Source organism: Rattus norvegicus, chromosome 8 (assembly GCF_021556685.1).
Source record: "Rattus norvegicus strain SHRSP/BbbUtx chromosome 8, alternate assembly SHRSP_T2T, whole genome shotgun sequence".
In the NCBI taxonomy this organism is placed as follows: Eukaryota; Metazoa; Chordata; class Mammalia; order Rodentia; family Muridae; genus Rattus; species Rattus norvegicus.
In genome coordinates, this window is record NC_141541.1 from 61819392 (window position 1) to 61839643 (window position 20252).

Here is a 20252-nt window from a genome sequence, read left to right on the forward strand (position 1 = left end):
TTTCCTGCTCTAGTTTTGATACTGGGGATTGAATCTAGGTTTTCAGAACTAAAGAAACATTCTACCACTGAGCCACAGCCACAGCCTTCGGGTTGTACCTTATGCATTTTAAACATTATTTATTATGGCCCTGTACTTGCTCATGTGTATTTGTATGTGCATGTGTATGACAGCATGCACATGGGAGTCAGGGGACAACTTCAAGGGAAGCGGGTTCTTTCCTTCTACCACAGTGGCTCCAGGAATGAATGAAACTCAAGTCTACAGATCTGGTGGCAAGCTTCCTTACCCAGTGAATCACCTCATTGGCCCTTCAAGTGCACTTTGTTTTCAATACTAGTTAACCCAGGAGAAAATGAATCCTGATACATTCTTTTCAGCTGAATTACATGTGTACGAGAAAACCTATTTTCAACTGTCAAGAGGGATGATTAATACCGACACATCTGGGCACTAAGGTCAGCTATACCCTAACAAAGTGAGAAGGGATGTAACTTTGTAGACCCTGGTTTCAAGAAAAAAGTTGTCTCCTTTTCCTCCTAACTTAGCAGACTACCCAGTCTGTTGGTGTTAAGTGGACACAGCGTTGTGTCCACCAGCTTATGAAATGGGTCTGGATGTTGGTAGATGTTCACTCCTTTTGTCATTCTGCTGTCAATGTTGACATCTATCCAGAGCAACATGGTCTGTCTGTGGTAGTTCTTCGACAGGTTGAAGTCAACAGAAGCACTGTTTTCTAGGCTTCACTGCTTCCTCAGAAGAATGCACAGTATTTGGAACGAAACCACTTTTAACCCCTTCCCATCCATCCTGAATACAAATGTCTCCTTTTTTAATAAGTTCATATATGTCTCTTGCCAAGATTGTAAAGGACTCTTCAACATTCGTGGCATCCTTTGCTGAGGTTTCTATGTACTTCATTCCACAGTCCTTTGACAGTTTCTCAGCTTCCTCCCTTGAAACCTGACGTTGTGAAGCTAGATCACATTTATGTCCCACCAGTAGAAATACAATCTGAAAAGGCTGCACATGCATTTTTGCTTCTTCTAGCCAATCTTTCACATGTTCAAAAGACCGTCGGTTAGTAATGTCAAACACTAAAAATCCTCCAACTGAGTTGCGGTAATAGGATCGAGTTATTGATCTGAAAAACAGGAAAGATATGTAAGGACAATGCTCTTCTTCCCTCCTTTGAATAACGAAACACAAAATCAAATTTGAAGACACCTTAATGTCATTTAACTAGAATATATAAACCCAATATGAAGTATCATAAGTGAATGAAAATATTCTAGTTAACACGTATGCCTATTTCATATGCTGACAGAATATTAAAATAACATTTTTAGATATATAAGAACTTATCCAGTATATGGTCTTATGGTATCTTATGAGGTTTTATTTTTAAGTATTTGGTAGAAGAGTTAATATAAAATTGAGTTTAGATCATATAGACAAATAGAAAACTAGGGATGTAACTCAGCAGAGTGCCTAGCATGCAGGAAGTCCTGAGTTCAATCCCTAGCACCAAATGTAATACAAATGGTGGCACACTCCTGTAATCCCTTCTCAGGAGGTGAGGGTAGAGGGATGAGAAGTTCAAGACTGGGCTGAGAAGCTAACTTAGTTGGTAAAGTGCTTGCCAAGAAAGCATGAACATCTGAGTTTGGTCCCTAGAACTCATGTTTTTTTTTTTTTTTTTTTTTAAAGTGTGTGTGGTGGCTCAAAATTGTAATCCTAGCACTTGGGAGTCAGGGACAGGCAGACCTCTGGGACTTGCTGTCCAGGCAGCTAGTATATTTGGATGAGTTCTAGGCCAGTGAGTGAGAAACAGGACTCAAAAACCACAAGGTAGAGACACCAGGCAGTGGCCCATGCCTTTAGCCTTGGAGGCAGAGTTCAAGGCCAGTCTGCTCTAGAACAGTCGGCTACACAAAGAAAACCAGTCTCAAAAACAAACAAAAACACCCTAAAGAAAACCACCCCCCAACACACACACATACCTGAGATTGACCTCAGGTCTCCACACTCACTACACACATTTGCATGAGCCCCCGCACACACACATAAACAAGTATATATGTATACAACACATTCACACACACACACACACACACACACACACACACACACACACACACACAAATGTCTTCTTTGTCTACCTACATAATGAGTTTGAGACCAGACTGAAATACTTGAGGCAGACAGAACAGAACAAAACAAAACAAGACAAACAAAAAAACCAAACACAAAACAGCAGAAAGGATGCAAAGAGAGAACTTGTAGGATACTAAATCAGATCTTAAAATATCTCCTATGGGCGGGTGGGGAAAAAAATCTCTCCTATCCTGTAATTCAGTAAGGCTCTTATGTCTTTCACACTCCCATTTCTCCTTCAATAATTGAAGAAATGAGAAGCCTTCTCTGCCATTGATTCCTTTCTCATATAATTCCACTGAACTGTTAGCACACTGCTATTATATTTACACCAATTCATATATGTGATGACTGAATATGTAAGTATGTCTGACTCAGTTCATAGTTCCTTGAAGGTCAAACATATTTTATACATGTATCTTACATCATATTGGCTGGTAAATCCTAGATGTCACAAAATGTTTGCTGTGTGGGACTAACTAGTTAAGATGGCAATGGGAAGTGCCAAATGCCAAGGAACTCCTGAGGGTCAGGGTCCAAGCTGTCAGTGCTCCACACTAAACTCATCTACTTGTCCAAGACCAGAGACCTCTATGATGGTACAGTGGGATCCTATATCCTTGTCTTCTGCATTATTCTCATCCCTGAAGCCACAGTAGTTCAGTGACTCAACAGTACGTGTGCCTTTGCTTCTACGGCAGGGGCTTTTGGTTAATAAGTACTAGTCTAGCACTCATGAGGCCCCAGGTTCAAGACCTAACACTCCTAGGAAAAACAAAACAAATTTGCTTTCTGAATGCAGAGAAAGTGTCTACCCTCCCCCCTTTATTCACTACCTCCCAGTTTTTCCTCAAAATTCTTAACATATTCCCAAGTGACTCCCCTCCTCACTCCTGTACTTTCATCCATCTTTCTTTTTTTTTTTTTAAGATTTATTCATTTATTATATATAAGTACACTGTAGCTGTCTTCAGATACACCAGAAGAGGGCACCGGATCTCTTTACAGATGGTTGTGAGCCACCATGTGGTTGCTGGGAATTGAACTCATGACCTCTGGAAGAGCAGTCGGGTGCTCTTAACCGCTGAGCCATCTCTCCAGCCCCATCTTTCTTTTTTCATAATATTTTCATTAATAATTTTAGAATTTCACATCATGCACACCAATCACACTCACTTCCTAGTCTTTCTAGGTCCATTCCCCACCTTTATGACCCACCCCCTTAAAAAAAGAAAAAAGCCACAAATTTAATTTATGTTGCCTATACACTCACTGGAGCATGGTCAAACTCCAGTAACCAGCCCCTTAAAGAAAACTAGGTTTTTCTGCCAACCCACCAGAAGCCCAGGATTGTGGAGAGCTACACTTCAGCATCCTTACTACTATTTCTTAAGAGTTCTCTTCTATGGTTTCCTGTCTAGGTTGTTACAGTTCTTTGTTGTAGGGATGGGTCACTGAAGCCTTCTACATCCCTCAGTCTCACCTGTGAGTCTGCAGTCAGGCATCCTACTATAAAAATGGCTTCCTTGCCCTTTATAGTAAGGGGAGCGCAGACCTCAGATATCCATATGGTCTTCGGAGTCAGCATATACTTACTCAGCATGGTCTCTGGTGGCAGTACAGACCACGGGGTATCAACACGGCCCTCTGCTGTAGCACCAACCACAGACGCCATCATGGCCAAGGACATCAACATGGTCTCTAGAGCTACACTGGCCAAGGACACTGATATGCTCCACAGCAGCAGCTCATCACAGGGACATCAACATGGCCTCCTCAGGTGGCAGCACAGGCCACCCACATCAACATGCCCTCTGGCAGCAAGATCCATAGATATCAACGTGGCTTCAGGCCATAGACATGTGCATGGCCTTCAGTGGTAACACAGGCCACGGACATCAACATAGTCCTCAGATTCTGTAGGAGCACAGATGAAGACCTGGCCCCCTTGGCACACCAGACATCTGCATGGCCCTTAGTGGTAACATTAGCTTTCTCGCACACTTGTCATTGCCTTCATGTCTCTAGTTCTGTCTCTTTCCATGCACACACACCACTCCGTTCCCCCATCTTTCCCACCTCTCCATTGCATATTCATTCGTTGTAGCATTAGAAACTGCAGTGTGTCACAAAGTTTTTGTTTTCTTCTCTAACAGTTTCACATGCAAATATTCATTGCATCAGTCTGGTTCAGGCGTCTGGTTTCTGACATACTATAAATACTGGACCATAACTGAGACTTAGATATTCTGTTGTTGCCCAGAGTCGAGGTGATTTTATGGCTAAGCTGGTTGGGGGATTGGGGAGGGCAGGTTCTGTGCAAGTTCCAGGCTGCCACATGCCTCCCTGCCTAAGCCACATCCTAGGATAGGCCCTATCCAGTGATGATATCTGGTTCTGCAGGACCAGCTCCTCCACCTGCTCCAGCAGCTCACAGATGGATAGATGTTAGGGTGGACCTACTCAAAGCATTGGGTCTGGGTCCAGATGGCAGCAGAGTTGGTCAGTCCTCATGGGGCTTCTGCCAGCCACGAGGGGCTTCCTCTGCCATCTTTCTATCTTTAAGACGTAGTTTTCCAAGTCTAGGACAGCCTAGAACTATGCAGCCCAGCTGCTTCCTAATTCAGCCTCCTGAGTGCTGGGATTGTAGACATGCACCATCATGCCAGACTCTGGCTAGGCCTCAGGAAGATTCCGACCCAACCCCTCCCCCAGTTATTCCCTCTAATCCCTGCTGTAAACAAATCCTCTGCTCCTTTGAAACTGAGGCCATCTGCTAGCATCTGTCAGTTCTGGGGCAATCTCTACAGAGATTTTAGCACTTGACTTTTTCTCTGTCTCAAGTCCTGTCATTCTGCTGATATCCACAGCTACTCTGGTGAGCTATTCAACAGTACCTGTTCCTAGATTTTCTCATCTGTAATGGCCTAGGTTTGGGGACCAGTGAGATGAGTGGAGGTGCTCGCTGCCATGCCTGATGACCTGAGTTCAGTCTCAGGGCCCACATGGTGGAAGGAGAGAGCTTACTCTTGCAAGCTGTCTTTTGTCATATGTATGACCTCATCCAAAATGAGAAAATGTAAAAACAATTTTAACTGCAATTCGTGCCGAGGAGGTGGTTCAGCAGTCCATCATTGAAGTCACTATGAATTAATTATACCCAGTCCCAAGTGGGCCCTCAGTGGTGCCAAGGAACACTGCTGGGACTCTTGCATGGCTTCCTCCTATACCCCTCCTTTCCACTCGCTCTGTGCACGCTACTGGATTGCTACCTGAGAGGCATGAAGGGCCATGTCTGTTTTGTTTACTGTTGAATACCCACTGCTCTTCAAGTGCACAGGACAGAATGAGCTTCCAGTATCTTTGTGAATGAATGAATGAATGAATGAATCAATGGATGGCTGATCTGGTCAGGGTCACCAACACAGCTGATGAGGAAAGAAGAGACATGACAGAATAATGAAAGTCAGGATAAAGAGATAAGAGCAGTACAAAAATGTTGTCTAACATGCCATCCATTAGTAGTTTGACCTCATGTTTTACATAACAGCATTTGCTATCACTATCTGGAGAGGCGAATTAACATATAGTAGTCAGTGATCTCAGTAAAGTTTTTTGTGGGAACTGACTCTTAAGCTGAAGACATGTAGATGAGACCAAAGAAAGTGAGTTGTAGTAGCTTTTAAAATTAATTAGCTGGGCATGATAGTATGCACCTTTAAAGACACCACTTGGGAAGCAGAGGCAAGTAGATCTCTGTGAATTTGGGGCCAACCAGGGATACATAGTGACATCCTATCTCAAAAAAATCATCATCGTCATTGTAGCCGTCATTATCATCATCATAACCATCACTGTATATGTATGATGTATTCGTGTGGACTTGCTACAGCATGCATGTGAAGGCCAGAGCACAAATATAAGGATTCAATTCTTTCCTTCTATCCTTCTCTGGTGTCTTAGGGTTTCATTGCTATGAAGAGACACCATGACTGAGGCAACTCTTATAAAGGCTAACATTTAACTGGGCCTGGCTTATACTTTCAGAGGTTCGGTCCTTTGTCACCACAGTGGGAAGCATGGCAGCATGCATACAGACATGGTGCTGGAAGAGCCAAGAGTTCTACATCTTGATCCACAGGCAGCAGAAATGAACTGTCCTCGGCAAGCAGCTAGGAGGAGGCTCTCTTCCACACTGGGAGGAGCCTGAGCATAAGGAAGCCTCAAAGCCCACCCACACAGTGATACCCTTCCTCCAATAAGGCCACACTTCCTCCAATAAGGCCACACCTCCTAATATTGTCACTGCCTATGACCAAGCATTCAAACACATGAATCTCTGGGGGGGCCAAACCTATTCAAACCACCACATATGAGTTCTGGGATTAAACTCAGGTTACCAGGCTTATACACCACCTTATAGTTGTAGTTGTATATCTTATGCCCGTGCCAAGAAGAAAGATAGGTTTTTTTTAATCTTAGAAGAAATTTTTATAGAATAATATACTTCTCTGACCCATAAGTGTGAGACCCAAAAGGTACTACCTTTAACAGGTGAAGTACCTTCACTTGGTCTATGCCAGCAGTTCTCAACCTGTTGTCATAACCCCTTTGGGGGGTCAAACAACTTTCACAGGGGTCAACTAGGATCACAATGGAAGGAAATTTACAGTTATTAAATAGCAACAACAATAATTTTGTGGTTGGGGGATCACAACATGAAGAACTGTATTAAAGGATTGTAGTAGCATTAGGAGGGTTGAAAACCACTGATATATGCTATAATGAAAGCAACTTTGCCATCTAAGCCATCAGATCTCATGGTGTCAGCCTCAAGTGTACACAGCAGAATGAGATGTTCTATTAAGCCCAGGGAAGACTCCAATGAACACTCATAGGAGTGACATTTTATACCAGAGACATGCTCTTTGTCAAAGCTTATTACACCTTTGAAATAGTTCCTGGCTCATAACCTGGCTTGAAAGAGACTCAATGCCCATCTATAGACTACCAAATGACTGTGCAACTTGGACGCTCACTGTGAGCAGGATATTCTTTGATTAACCAGGCTTGAGCTTTGTCACTAGACAGACAGACAGACAGACAGGAGGGAAGGAGGGAGGGAAGGAAGGAGGGAGGAAGGGAAGGAGAGGAGAGGAGAGGAGAGGGGAGAGAGAGAGAGAGAGAGAGAGAGAGAGAGAGAGAGAGAGAGAGAGAGATCAAGTTAGCACCAGTCAGCTCCACTTCTTTGGTGAGCTTAAAGATAAGTGGAAAAGGGAAACTCCCATTCAGAAAGCTTCTGTGACTCCACGCATGGTCTACTCTTTCTAGAGGACAGATGTGGCATAAGATCCACAGCAACTCATTAGTACAGGCTAAGGGGTTGTCATATTAGACACAAACGCCACGATCAGAGCATTGGTTATAAAGATGTTTGAGGGATGTGTTGATGAACATGTAGTGAACCCTTGTAGCTTATATGAAAGCTCACCAAAAGGCTCCTCCATAGAGGAATCTTGATAATCAGCAAAACAAAATATTCTGTCCTGCCATTGTCAGTAAAGATTTTCACTCTAGTTTGAATGAAAAGTGGCCTTGGGAGCTGTGCCAGGGTTTGAGGACTTCCCCTTATCCAGGTTGGCCTGGGCCATCCCTGTTTGCTACCCACATCTCCAGCAGCCACTGATGTGAGAAGTTGGGCAGTCTCACTGTATAGGATTTACTCTGGAATCAGGACATCTTAGCAACCATCCATGAAATCACAGAATGCCTCGTTCCTTGCCATGGTATTATATATAGGGCACTGGTTAAAGCATTCGGCTAATCGTGGTGACGACGGAAAGGGGGCTAATGTCAACAATGGGATTCCAAGAGCTTGTCACTATCCCTTGAGAGGCAACTGCTCCTGTACAACCTTGGAAAGGTTCATGAAGATTTAGATAATGCCATGCCAGAGGATATCACCTTGCAAGACTCTGGCATGATCCTTCAGAATGTAGAAATTCTAAACTAATGAACAGTACAAGAAGTAGGTTTTTTTTCTCTCCACAAGTCAAAGTTGTTGTATGGGAAGGTATGGATGACGGGTGAGTGAGGGAGACTTTCTCTTTCTCAATTGCATTTAATGAGTCACTAAATCTTTTTTTATTTTCAATCTCTTTTTCGCTTTTTGATAGTGACTCACACTGTAGCAGACTAGGCCTCGAACTCTAGGCAATTCCTCTGCCATCTCCTCCCAGGAGCAGGGGTTATGAGTTACCATGTTTGGCATGTGAGTCACTGAATACTGTGAATGCTTTTAATTCTTTTAAATTTTGCTGATAAAGAAGTTTTTGCAGTCAGATGAGGAATGCTTTCACTAGAGAACACTGTAATGCTTCTACTGAATTAGCCCAGGCTGTCAACTGGCTCCTCGGGTCCTGTTATGGCAGTGGGTGAGCAGTCCAGGAGAGCACGCAGCACCATCATGTGGGGACTATAGGCTTCCTGTGGTTCTTTCTGCTCAGAGCTCACAGGATCCACTGGTTCTTCTAAACTTGCTTCTCCAGCTTAGGAACAATCTCATCCATTCTATCAAGGCAGTCTGAACAGTGGTTAGAGCATCTTTCACTTGTTTCCTATTATGTGTGGAGGTGGGGCTTGTGGGTAATGTGCACATGAATGCATATGCTCACAGAGGTCAGAGGTGTCAGATCTCCCTGGAGATGAGGTTATAGGCACTTGTAAGCTGCTTGATGCAGGTGCTGGGAATTGAACTCAGGTTCTTAGGAAGAGCAGTATGTGCTCTAAACCACTGAGACATCTTTCCATCTCCTCTCTCTCTGCCTCCCTCTCCCTCTCCCTCTCCCTCTCCCTCTCCCTCTCCCTCTCCTCCTCCTACTCCCTCTCCTCTATGCTAGTCAGCCAGACTGTCACCCTGACAAATACCTGAGAAAAGACATTTAAGGGGAGAAATTTTTTTCTCTCATGGTCTCAGAGCCTTATGCCCAAAGTTCCTTGACCCCACTGTGTGGTAAGGGAAAAGCATCACAGGAGACAGGGTGTGGAGGAGCAGAACTGCTCACCTAAGGATTGTAGGGACAAAGAAGGAGAGGAGAGGGAGATGAGAGAACTGTAGAGATAGAGGAAAGTGATAGGCAGAGGGGGATGGAGAGAGAGAAAGAACACACCCATTCCAGGGACAAGCATCTTTCAGTGACATTTCTCTCAATCACTCATCACTTCTTCACATCACCATCAAACTATGACAGCATCAGGGGATCAATCTATTCATTAGGTTAGGATTCAGTCTCCCAAGCCCACCAGCTGGCAAACAAGTCCCTTTCATACAAGCTTTGGGGGACATCTCAAATCCAAGTTGTCACACATCTTTAATTTTCAAGTGTATAGTACAGTATTGTTAATTTTAAGGACAATGTTCTCAGATCTTCAGGTCTCTAAATCTAGATCTCTCTTGATCACTCTATTTTCTGCTTCCTTAGGTTTGACAAGTTAAATGCTTCTAGAACCATGCGTTACATAGCTTCTGACATCTCTCCAGCTCTTTCCAACATTCACTGTATAGCCCAGGCTGGCCTCAAAGCTGGCTTTAGCTTTCCAGTGCTGAGATTATAGGTGTATGCTACCATGCTCAACATGGCTACTAGAGTTTTAGGTGCTGAATTTTCTTTCTTTCTCTTTTCTCCAGAGATAATGTATACATGAGTAATTGCTAGCAGCCTCAGAGTCCACTTGGATTTATAAAGACTTACTTAATGTTTGATTAATGTAACAAACTGGGAGTGGACTTCTATGGGGAATTTGGAGTCTTTTGGCACAAAGAACAATTATTAAGGTTCTAAAAATATATAAACGATATCTCAAACAGCTCCCTCATTTTTTGGCAAGCCATGAAAAGAAGATGATGTTGCTGTATGGAGGACAACACTCCACAGGCCCTGGAGTGCTTGGATTTATAGCAGTGTCATATATAAATATTTAAATGCAAGTGGCAAGATTATATAGTGTTTGCATGTCATCATGAACTTTGCTGGATGGACCTCAGGCTCTTTAAAACACTGGGCATCTGCCGACTTGGGTTAAGTGAATCAGATGCTCCTCCTGGAAATGCCCATCTTGTGGCTTTGCCAACTGTAAAATAGGCATTTAGAAGACAAAAGTGCTTTGATGCTGAAGACCGTTGGCAGCTAGCAGTCCACAGATGCATTAGCCTCTTTCCCAGCCAGGGCGGTGTGTTCTGACTGCCCTTGTGGGAATAAGCAATGTGCTGCCATCACTCGCTTGCCCCTTTTGCCTTGTAATGCTGATCCTTAGGACTGCTTACAACGAAAGTCTGCCCTCGAGTTTTAGCAGGGCTCAGTGCCTGCCCTTGCCTGGGATTCTGAAACTCAACACTTTGAAGTTAGGCTAGTCTTTCTTCACGCAAACATTAATAATTCTGGCATCTTCCCAATTAAAAAAAATAGGTTGTGGTTACAAAGGTTCCAAGAGATACTGAGAAGGGACTGATAGGCTCCATTTTCCCTTTGAATATGTCATTCAATCCACTCCCCTGTGGACACGTTTTATTTCTCTTTCACGATACATCCTCATTTGGTAATAGTGTTGCTCTTGCCATCCCCAGTATTCTAGTTGCTGTTTTTTGTTCTTATTCTCCATAGCAATGAATACATTCATTTTCAGCTTATTTGATTATAGCTCAACTCCCCTCCCCATTAGAAAATGAGGTCCACAGAGCTAGTCATGGTGGTGTATGCCTATAATCCCAAGACTGAGAGGGTGAGGCAGGAGAATCATGAGTTCGAAGCCAGCTTTGGCTATGTACAACAAATGGCATAAACAAATGCATGCCATTTTATATGAATGCTGAAGCTTTGAACTCAGGTTCTCATGCTGAGACAGCAAGCTCTCCCATCACTGAGCCAGCTCCCTAATCCAGTGCTTCTGGTATCTTCTGCAGAAAAGTAATGCCTGACTTCTCAGAATATTTTTTTATATAATAAAATGGATTATCAGAAACAATTAAATACTACCCATAGATAGCAGTTCATAGAGATCTGTAACTTCAATCCCAGGGCATCTGACTCCTTCTTCTGGCCTCCATGGGCACTTCACATATGTGGTACACAGACATACATGGGGGCAGGGGGTTGGGGGAGACACACAGAGAGAGACACAGAGAGAGACAGACAGACTGACTTTTTATGCAAGCCAGCTAGCTATGAGCTATAGTATCATGGACAAGTCAAAGATTCTCTACACATTAATTATCTTACTTAGAAAATGGCACTTGGGAGGAGGAGGCAGGAGGAGCAGGAGTTCAAGGTTTTAAGGGAATTTTAAGGGAATGACTACAAAGTCAGTTGGAATCAGCCTAGATTTTATGAGACCATTTTTCATCAAAAATAAATATATTTAGTTTCATTAAAAAATAAACCTGCTAATAGTGCATTGAAAACTATTTCATGGAAAAGTAGTGGGCAAAACCTATAATCTGAGAATCTATAATCTTTCTTCATATGCTTTCTTTTACAGCTAGGGTAGTTCTTGGGAGGCCACCCCCTGTCTCCCCCACCCCTGCAGCATTCTCTCCTAGTTTCATAGAAGAGGTTTCAGTTTGGGTCACGGACTTCTGTATATCTGAGGCGCGCATCTATGTTTGAAGCTATACTTCAGCCTTATCTACATGACCCATATCACACTAATGTATATGTATCCTGTAAGTGTATCCTGTATCTGTGAAAAGGGGATGCACTGGGAAGGGCTAATCAGAAGAAAGTAATGCAGTGGGAAATGCTTCCTTTGCAAGCACGAGGACCTGAATTTGGGTCCACAGCACCCATGTTTAAAAAAAAAAAAAAAAAAAAAAAAAAAAGGCTGGCACAGCAGCATGCACCTGAAACCCCAGCACTGAGGAAGTGGAGACCTGGAGTTCACTGACCCTTACTGTCTACAACCTTCTGCTAAGTTAATTGGCCAGCTAACTCATTAGTAGGTCTGCTATTGCTTCCCATTAAAAAAAAAAAAAGCCTCTGCTGCTTCTTTATACTCCTTGGTAAATAGTTATTCCTGAGGGGGCTGGCGAGATGGCTCAGTGGTTAAGAGCACTGACTGCTCTTCCAGAGGTCCTGAGTTCAATTCCCAGCAACCACATGGTGGCTCAGAACCATCTGTAATGGGATCTGATGCCTTCTTCTGGTGTGTCTGAAGACAGCTACAGTGTATTTATACATAATAAATAAATTAATCTTTAAAACAAACAAACAGTTATTCCTGATTGCATGGTTTGAAAGAGCCCAGTAAATTGACCAATTTAACAACAACAACAACAACAACAACAACAACAACAACAACAACAACAACACCACATCTCTTTGTGGCAGTATTTCTTAGCAGCTTTCTTTCTTCTGTGCTAGGATCAAGCCGAGAGCCTAGGGAATGGCAAAGAAGAACTCTGTCACTGAGCCACATACAGCTTTAGTCCTTAGTATTTTGAGACTAAGTCTTACTAGGTAGCCTGTGCTGGCTTCAAACTTACAGTCCTGCCTCTGCCTCCCAGATGCTTAGGTCACCATCATACCTGGCTTCCTAGATGCTCTGATATGGGGTTTTAAAGGAACGTTAAAGTTATAGAGATTTCTAAACACATTTGATTATCCAGGTCATCCTTTGAAAAGAATCACCAGGGTTCAGGCACATCTTGAGAGGATGTTGAAGAAGGCATCAGCCCCTGAGCATTATAATTAGTGCCTATAATTGTACTACCCAAAAGATCAGACAATATGAAAAAAAAGTGGCCAAATTTGGCTTGAAATCCACAAGTCTCATGGTGCATGTGTGGATTCAATATTGCTACAAGGTTTTTTCACCATATATATTAGACCGCTTTCTGCTACTGTGACAAGATATGAGACTAGATACAGTATAAAGAAAAGCAGTTCTGGGGTTGGGGATTTAGCTCAGTGGTAGAGCGCTTGCCTAGGAAGCGCAAGGCCCTGGGTTCGGTCCCCAGCTCCGGAAAAAAAAAAAAAAAGAAAAGCAGTTCACCTAGCAGCATGACACTGGGTTTTGTGAGGTCCCTCTGGCTGCATAACATCAGGGTAGGTGACATCCTTGTGGTTGCATGTTTGAGAGGAAGATATCACATAGCAAGACAAGGTGCCAGAAAGCCAAAAGGGGCCGGACTCAATCTTTTGACATTACCTTTTTTTTTTTTTTTCTTTTCTTTTTTTTCGGAGCTGGGGACCAAACCCAGAGCCTTGTGCTTGCCAGGCAAGTGCTCTACCACTGAGCTAAATCCCCATCCCCTGACTCAATCTTTTGAAAGAACTTATTTTCATGAAACTATTTGGGGTTCCATGAGAAATTACTTTTTAAAAATTCTCTATCCTAAATTTTTCTTTTAAAATTTTGTTTCATGAATTTATTTATGGGGGAAGGCACCTCCTTACCCACATGGAGGTCAGAGGACAACTTGCTCCAAGAGCCAATGCTCTCTTTATACCATGAAATGACTTGATCCTTCCTAAGGATGATGTAGCCAATGACCCAATAATTTTACTCTATATCCCCCTACATTTTGAGTCCTAACACCTCTTACCTTTTACGGATTACATGGTGAATTTGTTTGAGACTAGTGGTGTCAACACATGAAAGATGAACATTAGCACTTTATATTACATAAATGTATTTTACGGAAAAAAATCAAAATCTATATTCTTCTACTTAATACCTTTCCATATTTTTAGCGCTTCCTTTACTTATTAACAGGAATGAGATGGGGCACACCTTTAATAAGAGCCCTGGGGACAAAGGCAGCAGGCTGTCTGAGTCCAAGGCCAACCTGCTCTATAGTGGGTTCTCAGAGCTACAAAGAGAGAGAGAGACGACAACAACAATAACAATAACCAAACAGTCAAAAACCTAGCCAAACAAATATTGCATTAAACATGGTTTTTATTTCTTTTACTGCTCAACTTTCCCCAATATATTAAAAATTATAGGTTTGGAGAGATGGCTCAACAGTTAAGAACACTGGCTGCTCTTCCAGAGGTCCTGAGTTCAATTCCCAGCAACCACATGGTGGCTCACATCCATCTGTAATGGGATCTGATGCCCTCCTTCTGAAGACAGCTACAGTGTACTTATATAAAATAAATAATACAAAAATTTATATATATACATATATATACATATATATACATATATATAAAGTGGTGATGGTCAGTTCCCCTGTAACATTCATAATTCTAAACTCTCCTTTCCCACTTCCTAGATATATAGTGGCGCTTTTTCTCATTGAACTAAGGTTCTTCATGGAATCCTAAGTATTGTATCAAATTAAATCAATATCCTATTTTATTCTTTTTTTTTTTTTAAGAAAGAGTCTCACTATGTAGCATTTGGTTGGCCTGCTGCTCTGTGTTGACAAGACTGCCTTGTAAGTCACAGACTTGTTTGCCTCTGCTTCCAAAATGCTGGGATTCAAGGCTTGTACTACCATACCCAGCAATGTTCTCTTTTGAGACGAAGTCTGGTTGTGTAGCCTGGGTTGGCCTTGAACTTATGATCCTCCTGCTTCAACCTCTGAATGATGGGCAAGTGTCACCATGGCCAGCAGCTCTTTTTCCTTTTCTGTTATGCTGGTAGTTAAAACCCACCAGAGTGTTAATTTAAATACTGTGGGGCTGGAGAGATGGCTTAGCAGGTAAGGGGACTGACTGCTCTTCCAGAGGTCCTGAGTTCAATTCCCAGCAACCACATGGTAGCTCACAACCATCTGTAATGAGATCTGATGCCCCCTTCTGGTATGTCTGAAGACAGCTAGAGTGTACTCATATACATTAAATAAATAAATCTTTTTTTAAAAATGTAAATACTGTAAAGTAAAACTGATGGTGATAATTACCCACTGGTCACTTCTTTGTTCTGTAATATATTTCAAACTGCATCATGAGCCCTCTAGGGTAAATTCCTTTTTCCTTTATGTCTAATCACCAGTAAACCTAATACAATACTTCTCACAAATTCGTCAGGTTATGACTGTAATGACAGACATGTGTCTTCAAGTACCCTTGAAGGTAATAAAACATGCCAGGAGACCCATGATTCAAAGATAATATCTGCATTTTGTAGAAGATGACTTAACAGTAATTGTTCAGAATGCCGTTTTAGGTGAGGCGTTCTGCTAAATGCTAGAAAGGCAACTATTGTAGGTAGCTACTGAAATATGTATTTATGAATATATCATTGGTAAAGAGCCAAAAAAAACCCAGAGTATGACTCATCATAAATGTTCTCTAACTGTCCTTGCATTATTGGGTGGTTTTAATAATGTATAAATAAAAGGAATTGCTATTTAGATTCTTCTCAAAGGCATTACAAAACCCTCAATTAGCAAAGATTTACATTCTAATAAATTAATTATCGTTTACCTTCCTGCCAATAGGGTGAGGAATTACTTTTAAGTAAACAATTGGACAGAAGAAGATTTTACTATCTTTAAAGGGTACAGCAAATTCTCTTATTAAATGCTTTTTTCCCCTGACCCTGAATTATCTTGGAAGTTCATCTCTGAGTAAGATCACAAACGGAAGAGTCTGTAACGGTTCTCAAGAGTGGTTGAACCAGGAGTCTTAGAAATCATAAAGACGTTTTCATCTCACAGATGAAGCACAAGTTTATTTTTTTAAAGAGTTTCTTATATAATGTATATGAGTACACTGTAGCTGTTTCAGACACAATAGAAGAGGGCATCAGATCCCATTACAGATGGTTGTGAGCCACCATGCCGTTGCTGGGATTTGAACTCAGGACCTCTGGAAGAGCAGGTACTACTCTTAACCTCTGAGCCACCTCTCCATCCCAAAGCACAAGTTTAAAAAACAAAGCAACACTTTCAATCGAAGGAGGCAGATTGAAAAGGAAAGGAAAATGTCTTCATGGAATTCTAAACAGTCGCTGACCTTTAACACCTCTCTGAAAGCTGGTCTTATCGCTTCTCTACATCACAAAAGACAACTTATATACAAGCAAGAGAGGTGGGTAGGTACCCTTGTTTTCTCTGTGGATCAGTGGAATCACAGTGTCAGACCCAGGAATGCAAACCAAAAAAAACAAAACAAACAACTAAAAAAACAACCAAAACAAACAAACAAAACAAACCAACCCACTTTTTTTTTTTTTTTTTGAGATCACAGAGATCTGCCTGCCTCTGCCTCCAGAGGGCTGGGATTAAAGTCTTGTTCTATCACAATCTGGCTGGAAGTCAAAATTTTGAATGTTGAACATTCTACACATGTAGGCTGACTTCTCTTTGAATGGATATTAGCTGAGTGAGGGGAAGCCATATTTGTGAAGTTCCTTAATGGAGTTCTTTATTTCACAAGCAAAGTACTTGCTAAGAGATATAAAAATGCTTGCCTACAAGATTTCCAATTGATCATGTGATTTTTTAAAAACTGGAAATACGCTTTAAATGCGATTTAATCTCAACTATCCAAGGAATTCGGTTTCATTTATCTTCTTTTTCTGTAAGGCCAGTGGGCTTTATACAATCTTTCAAGTTCCCCAGTAAACATCCAGAACTAGACTATTTACTTAAGACTGACTCTCTCCATTTAGAAAAGTACTTTCTTCTGTCACACACCAGAACGTTATGAACCCATCAATGAAATAAAGGAAAGGTTGCAGACAACCCTCCGTATTATCTTTTTCACAGCAAAGCGCCAAAGATGACGAACTTCAAAAAGCAACTTCACCCTTTAAACACAAACACACACCCTTAGTTGTGTCAGTGACTCTGATGTTGCATTTAGTTGTTTTCCAAGACCTACTCCCGAGGGTCATGGCCCAGAATTTTCTGATGACCACACTCGGTGCTGTCAGATGTTCAAACCATTACCGCATGCATCTCGCTGTAAACCGTTCTGAGGCAGCTCTGACTGTAACCTCGGCTGGAAATCTGCTTGCTGAAAACTAAAGATTTTTCACAGACTTAGGAACCCCACTTGGCATATTTCCCGGGCCCGAAAGAGCCTTGGTCAAGGCTGGAGAGGAGGTGCTAGGAGGAAGGTGGTTGAGTAAGGGTGTGTGTGCGCAGCGAGCGAAGTCGAGTTTGGGGAGAAGGCAACGGTGGAGCCAAAGGGACCCAAACGCCAAGAGAAGCAGACAGAGCTGGGGAAGACCGGCGACCCTGGTTCGGACAGGAAAGAAGACAGAAAGGGGGCGCAGGAAATCCGCACTAAATAAAGAAGAAACTGCGGAGGAGGAAGTCGCCCCTGGAAGGGGAGGAGCGAAGGGGAAGCGAGCACCGAGCACTAGCACTTTCGAGAGCCTGTGGCGCGTTCCTCCCTACCTGAATCGCTCCTGCCCCGCCGTGTCCCAAAGCTGCAGCTTGATCCTCTTGCCTGGCTCAATCTCCAGGAGGCGCGAGAAGAAGTCCACGCCGACTGTGGGGTCGCAGGCCGGGGAGCGCAGCCCTGGGAAGCGGCCTTGGGTGAAGCGGTGCAGAAGGCACGACTTGCCTACCGTGGAGTCACCGATCACGATGAGGCGGAACTGGTAGATCCAAATAGCCTCCATCGCTTACGTGCCCAGTGCGCTCAGGAGCAAGTTCTGCCGAAGGAACTGTCCCTTCAGCACCTACGAGGCGCGCGCCCGCCGGCTTCCAGCATCTTCCTGCGGCTGCGGCCGCCGCCTGGTAGCCGCCCTCTGGGGAGGGAGGGGCGGGACCGCGGGCAAGGGGCGTGGACTTGTTCTGCTTGGGGCGGGGCTTGGGTGTGAGGGCGGGGCCACGAGTTGGAGAGACCGCCGGTAGGGGTGTGATGATGGGCCCCAACTGTAAGGAGCTGGAGCTGACGTCTTAGGAGCGGGTCACTGGTCATACGGGGGCGGGGCCCCTAACTAGAGACCGTAGCTTCGGCCTAGGGGATGGGGAAACTAGGAGAACTAGGACAACCGCAGCGTATTCCAGTCCGGATCTTGCAGGAAGTGGACCAGGAAGTGGGTGTGGCGAAAGAACATGACGGCAATGGCAACCAATGAAAATGTACTTAAGGGTTAAACGCCAGAAAGGTCAGCCAATGGGAAGGGAGAGTCATCTTTCACGCATCTACGAAAGTTCCGCAGACTAAGACCCTGATCTTGGAAGTTGGTCAGGCGCTGAACAGGCTTCTATATGGGGATTCATGGTGTTCGGGTTCTCAGAAGATTCCAGTTGGCAGTTTCCTCTGAAGAAAACAGATTTGCAGAACTAGTTCTGATAGTTTCTGTGAAGGACTGCCTGTGGCTGTTTTCCATAACATTTTCAGCATTAGAGAAGAGAATTCTAGCCCTATGCTTTGTGGGGCCCTCCGGCCTAAGAAAAACTTAAAATGTTGAGAAGCTAGTACAAGTCATCGCTATTCTCGGTCTTAGCTGCTCTCTGCTTGCATATGACCAATGATCTAATAAACAAAACGAAATTTAAATTTTGGTGAGACCTTACTGTGTTCTCATCTCTTCCCTCAAATTTGATAAGGAAGAAGAGAATTTCTCTTCTGGACTGGGATGTAGCTCAGTTAGTAGAGTTGCCTAGGAACATGAAGACCTGGGTTCAGTTCCCAACTCCATACAAGCCAAATATGGGGGCCCATGGTTATAATTCCACCTCGTGGGGCACGAGGATCAGAAGTTTAAGTTTATCCTCAGCTACAGAGTTACAGAACGATTTAGCTTTTAAAAGTCAAATCAAAGTTCGACAACTTTAAGGTGTGCATTTATAAAACCAACGTTTGTGATAAGAGCTGTATAGCTCAGTGCTAGCACTCTTCCCAGCTTGCATGAAACCCTAGGTTTGATCTTCAATACTGAAAATTTTTTGCCAACCATTTCATTTTTTTCTTGCAACATCTATCACACTCATCCTTACTTCCTTTCTTTGTTTTAGAAGAAGAAGTATGACTTTCAGAGAAGTATTCTTTTTCTGTTATGCATCTTTACCACCCCCCCCATTAGTTGATCTTTATTTTATGTGGTATGTATCTGACTGTCTCCCTTCTACAATTGTTTCTTCTTTCTCTCTCTTTCTCTCTCTCTCTTTCTTCCTTCCTTCCTTTCTTTCTTTCTCTTTCTTTCTTTCTCCTCCCTTTCTTTCTTTCTTCCTTTCTTTCTCCTTCCTATGTTACTTATTTATTTATTATCTTTGTTTTGTCGAGACAGGGTTGTGTGTGTGTGTTGTGTGTGTGTGTGTGTGTGTGTGTAGTCCTGGCTATCCTGGAACTTGCACTGTCGACCAGGCTAGCCTTGAACTCACAAAGATCCACCTACCTCTGCCTCCCTAGTGCTGGGATTAAAAGAGTGCACCACCACCACCACCACCACCACCACGACCACCACCCAGCTCGACTATTGTTTCTGCTCCTTGACCTGCAAACCTACTTGAGTGTTCACAGTCCTAAAGCTAATTAATCAGAGCCCCTTCTGTGATGGTCCTTTGCTTCCAACATCGTGTTCATTTTCACGTATCCAAAAGAGCACTCTACCCTCATTTCTTGTCCACAAGACTATCTTTAACAAGCCTTCATACACTTTCTATGCCGCAGACTCTCATGCAACAATTACTTCAGGTAACTCTGCCTGAGACCCCCTAATTATCAGATTCAATCACCTGTCCTCATCATCCTTATCTCTGACCACATCATTCTCCCTGACCTCTCAGGACTCCTCCATTAAGGGGAACCAAGTGACAGTTATATCAAAACACTTGGGGTTGGGGATTTAGCTCAGTGGTAGAGCACTTGCCTAGCAAGCGCAAGGCCCTGGATTCAGTCCCCAGGTCTGAAAAAAAAGAAAAAAGAAAAAAAATTTCAAAACACTTAATTGTTTATGTATTATTTTGTCCATATGTGCACGCAGAAGCCTGTTCTCTCCTGTGGGATCTAGGAATTGAAGTCAGGCTCTCAGATTTGCAGAGCAAATCTTTACCCATTAAGCATTCAATTGGCCCTCAGTATGGCTTCCTCTTTTAAAATTTTCTAGAAGCTCTTGATACATTAAACTAAAGTACTTAGATTAACTTAGTCATAAATTTGCTGTCAAACTGAAGTTTTTCCACA

At 43.0% G+C, this 20252-nt stretch overlaps 1 protein-coding gene across 1 annotated transcript; it reads right to left on the minus strand.

Annotated features, from left to right (window-relative positions):
- Positions 1-219: 219 nt before the first annotated feature.
- Positions 220-17850, minus strand: Rab39a (RAB39A, member RAS oncogene family). Its single transcript, NM_001108148.3, has 2 exons — positions 17513-17850; positions 220-1144 (listed from the first exon to the last, which is right to left on the minus strand). Exons 1-2 carry the CDS (start codon positions 17737-17739, stop codon positions 718-720), a joined length of 654 nt encoding a protein of 217 aa, NP_001101618.1. The 5' UTR covers positions 17740-17850; the 3' UTR covers positions 220-717.
- Between the last annotated feature and the right edge of the window lie 2402 nt (positions 17851-20252).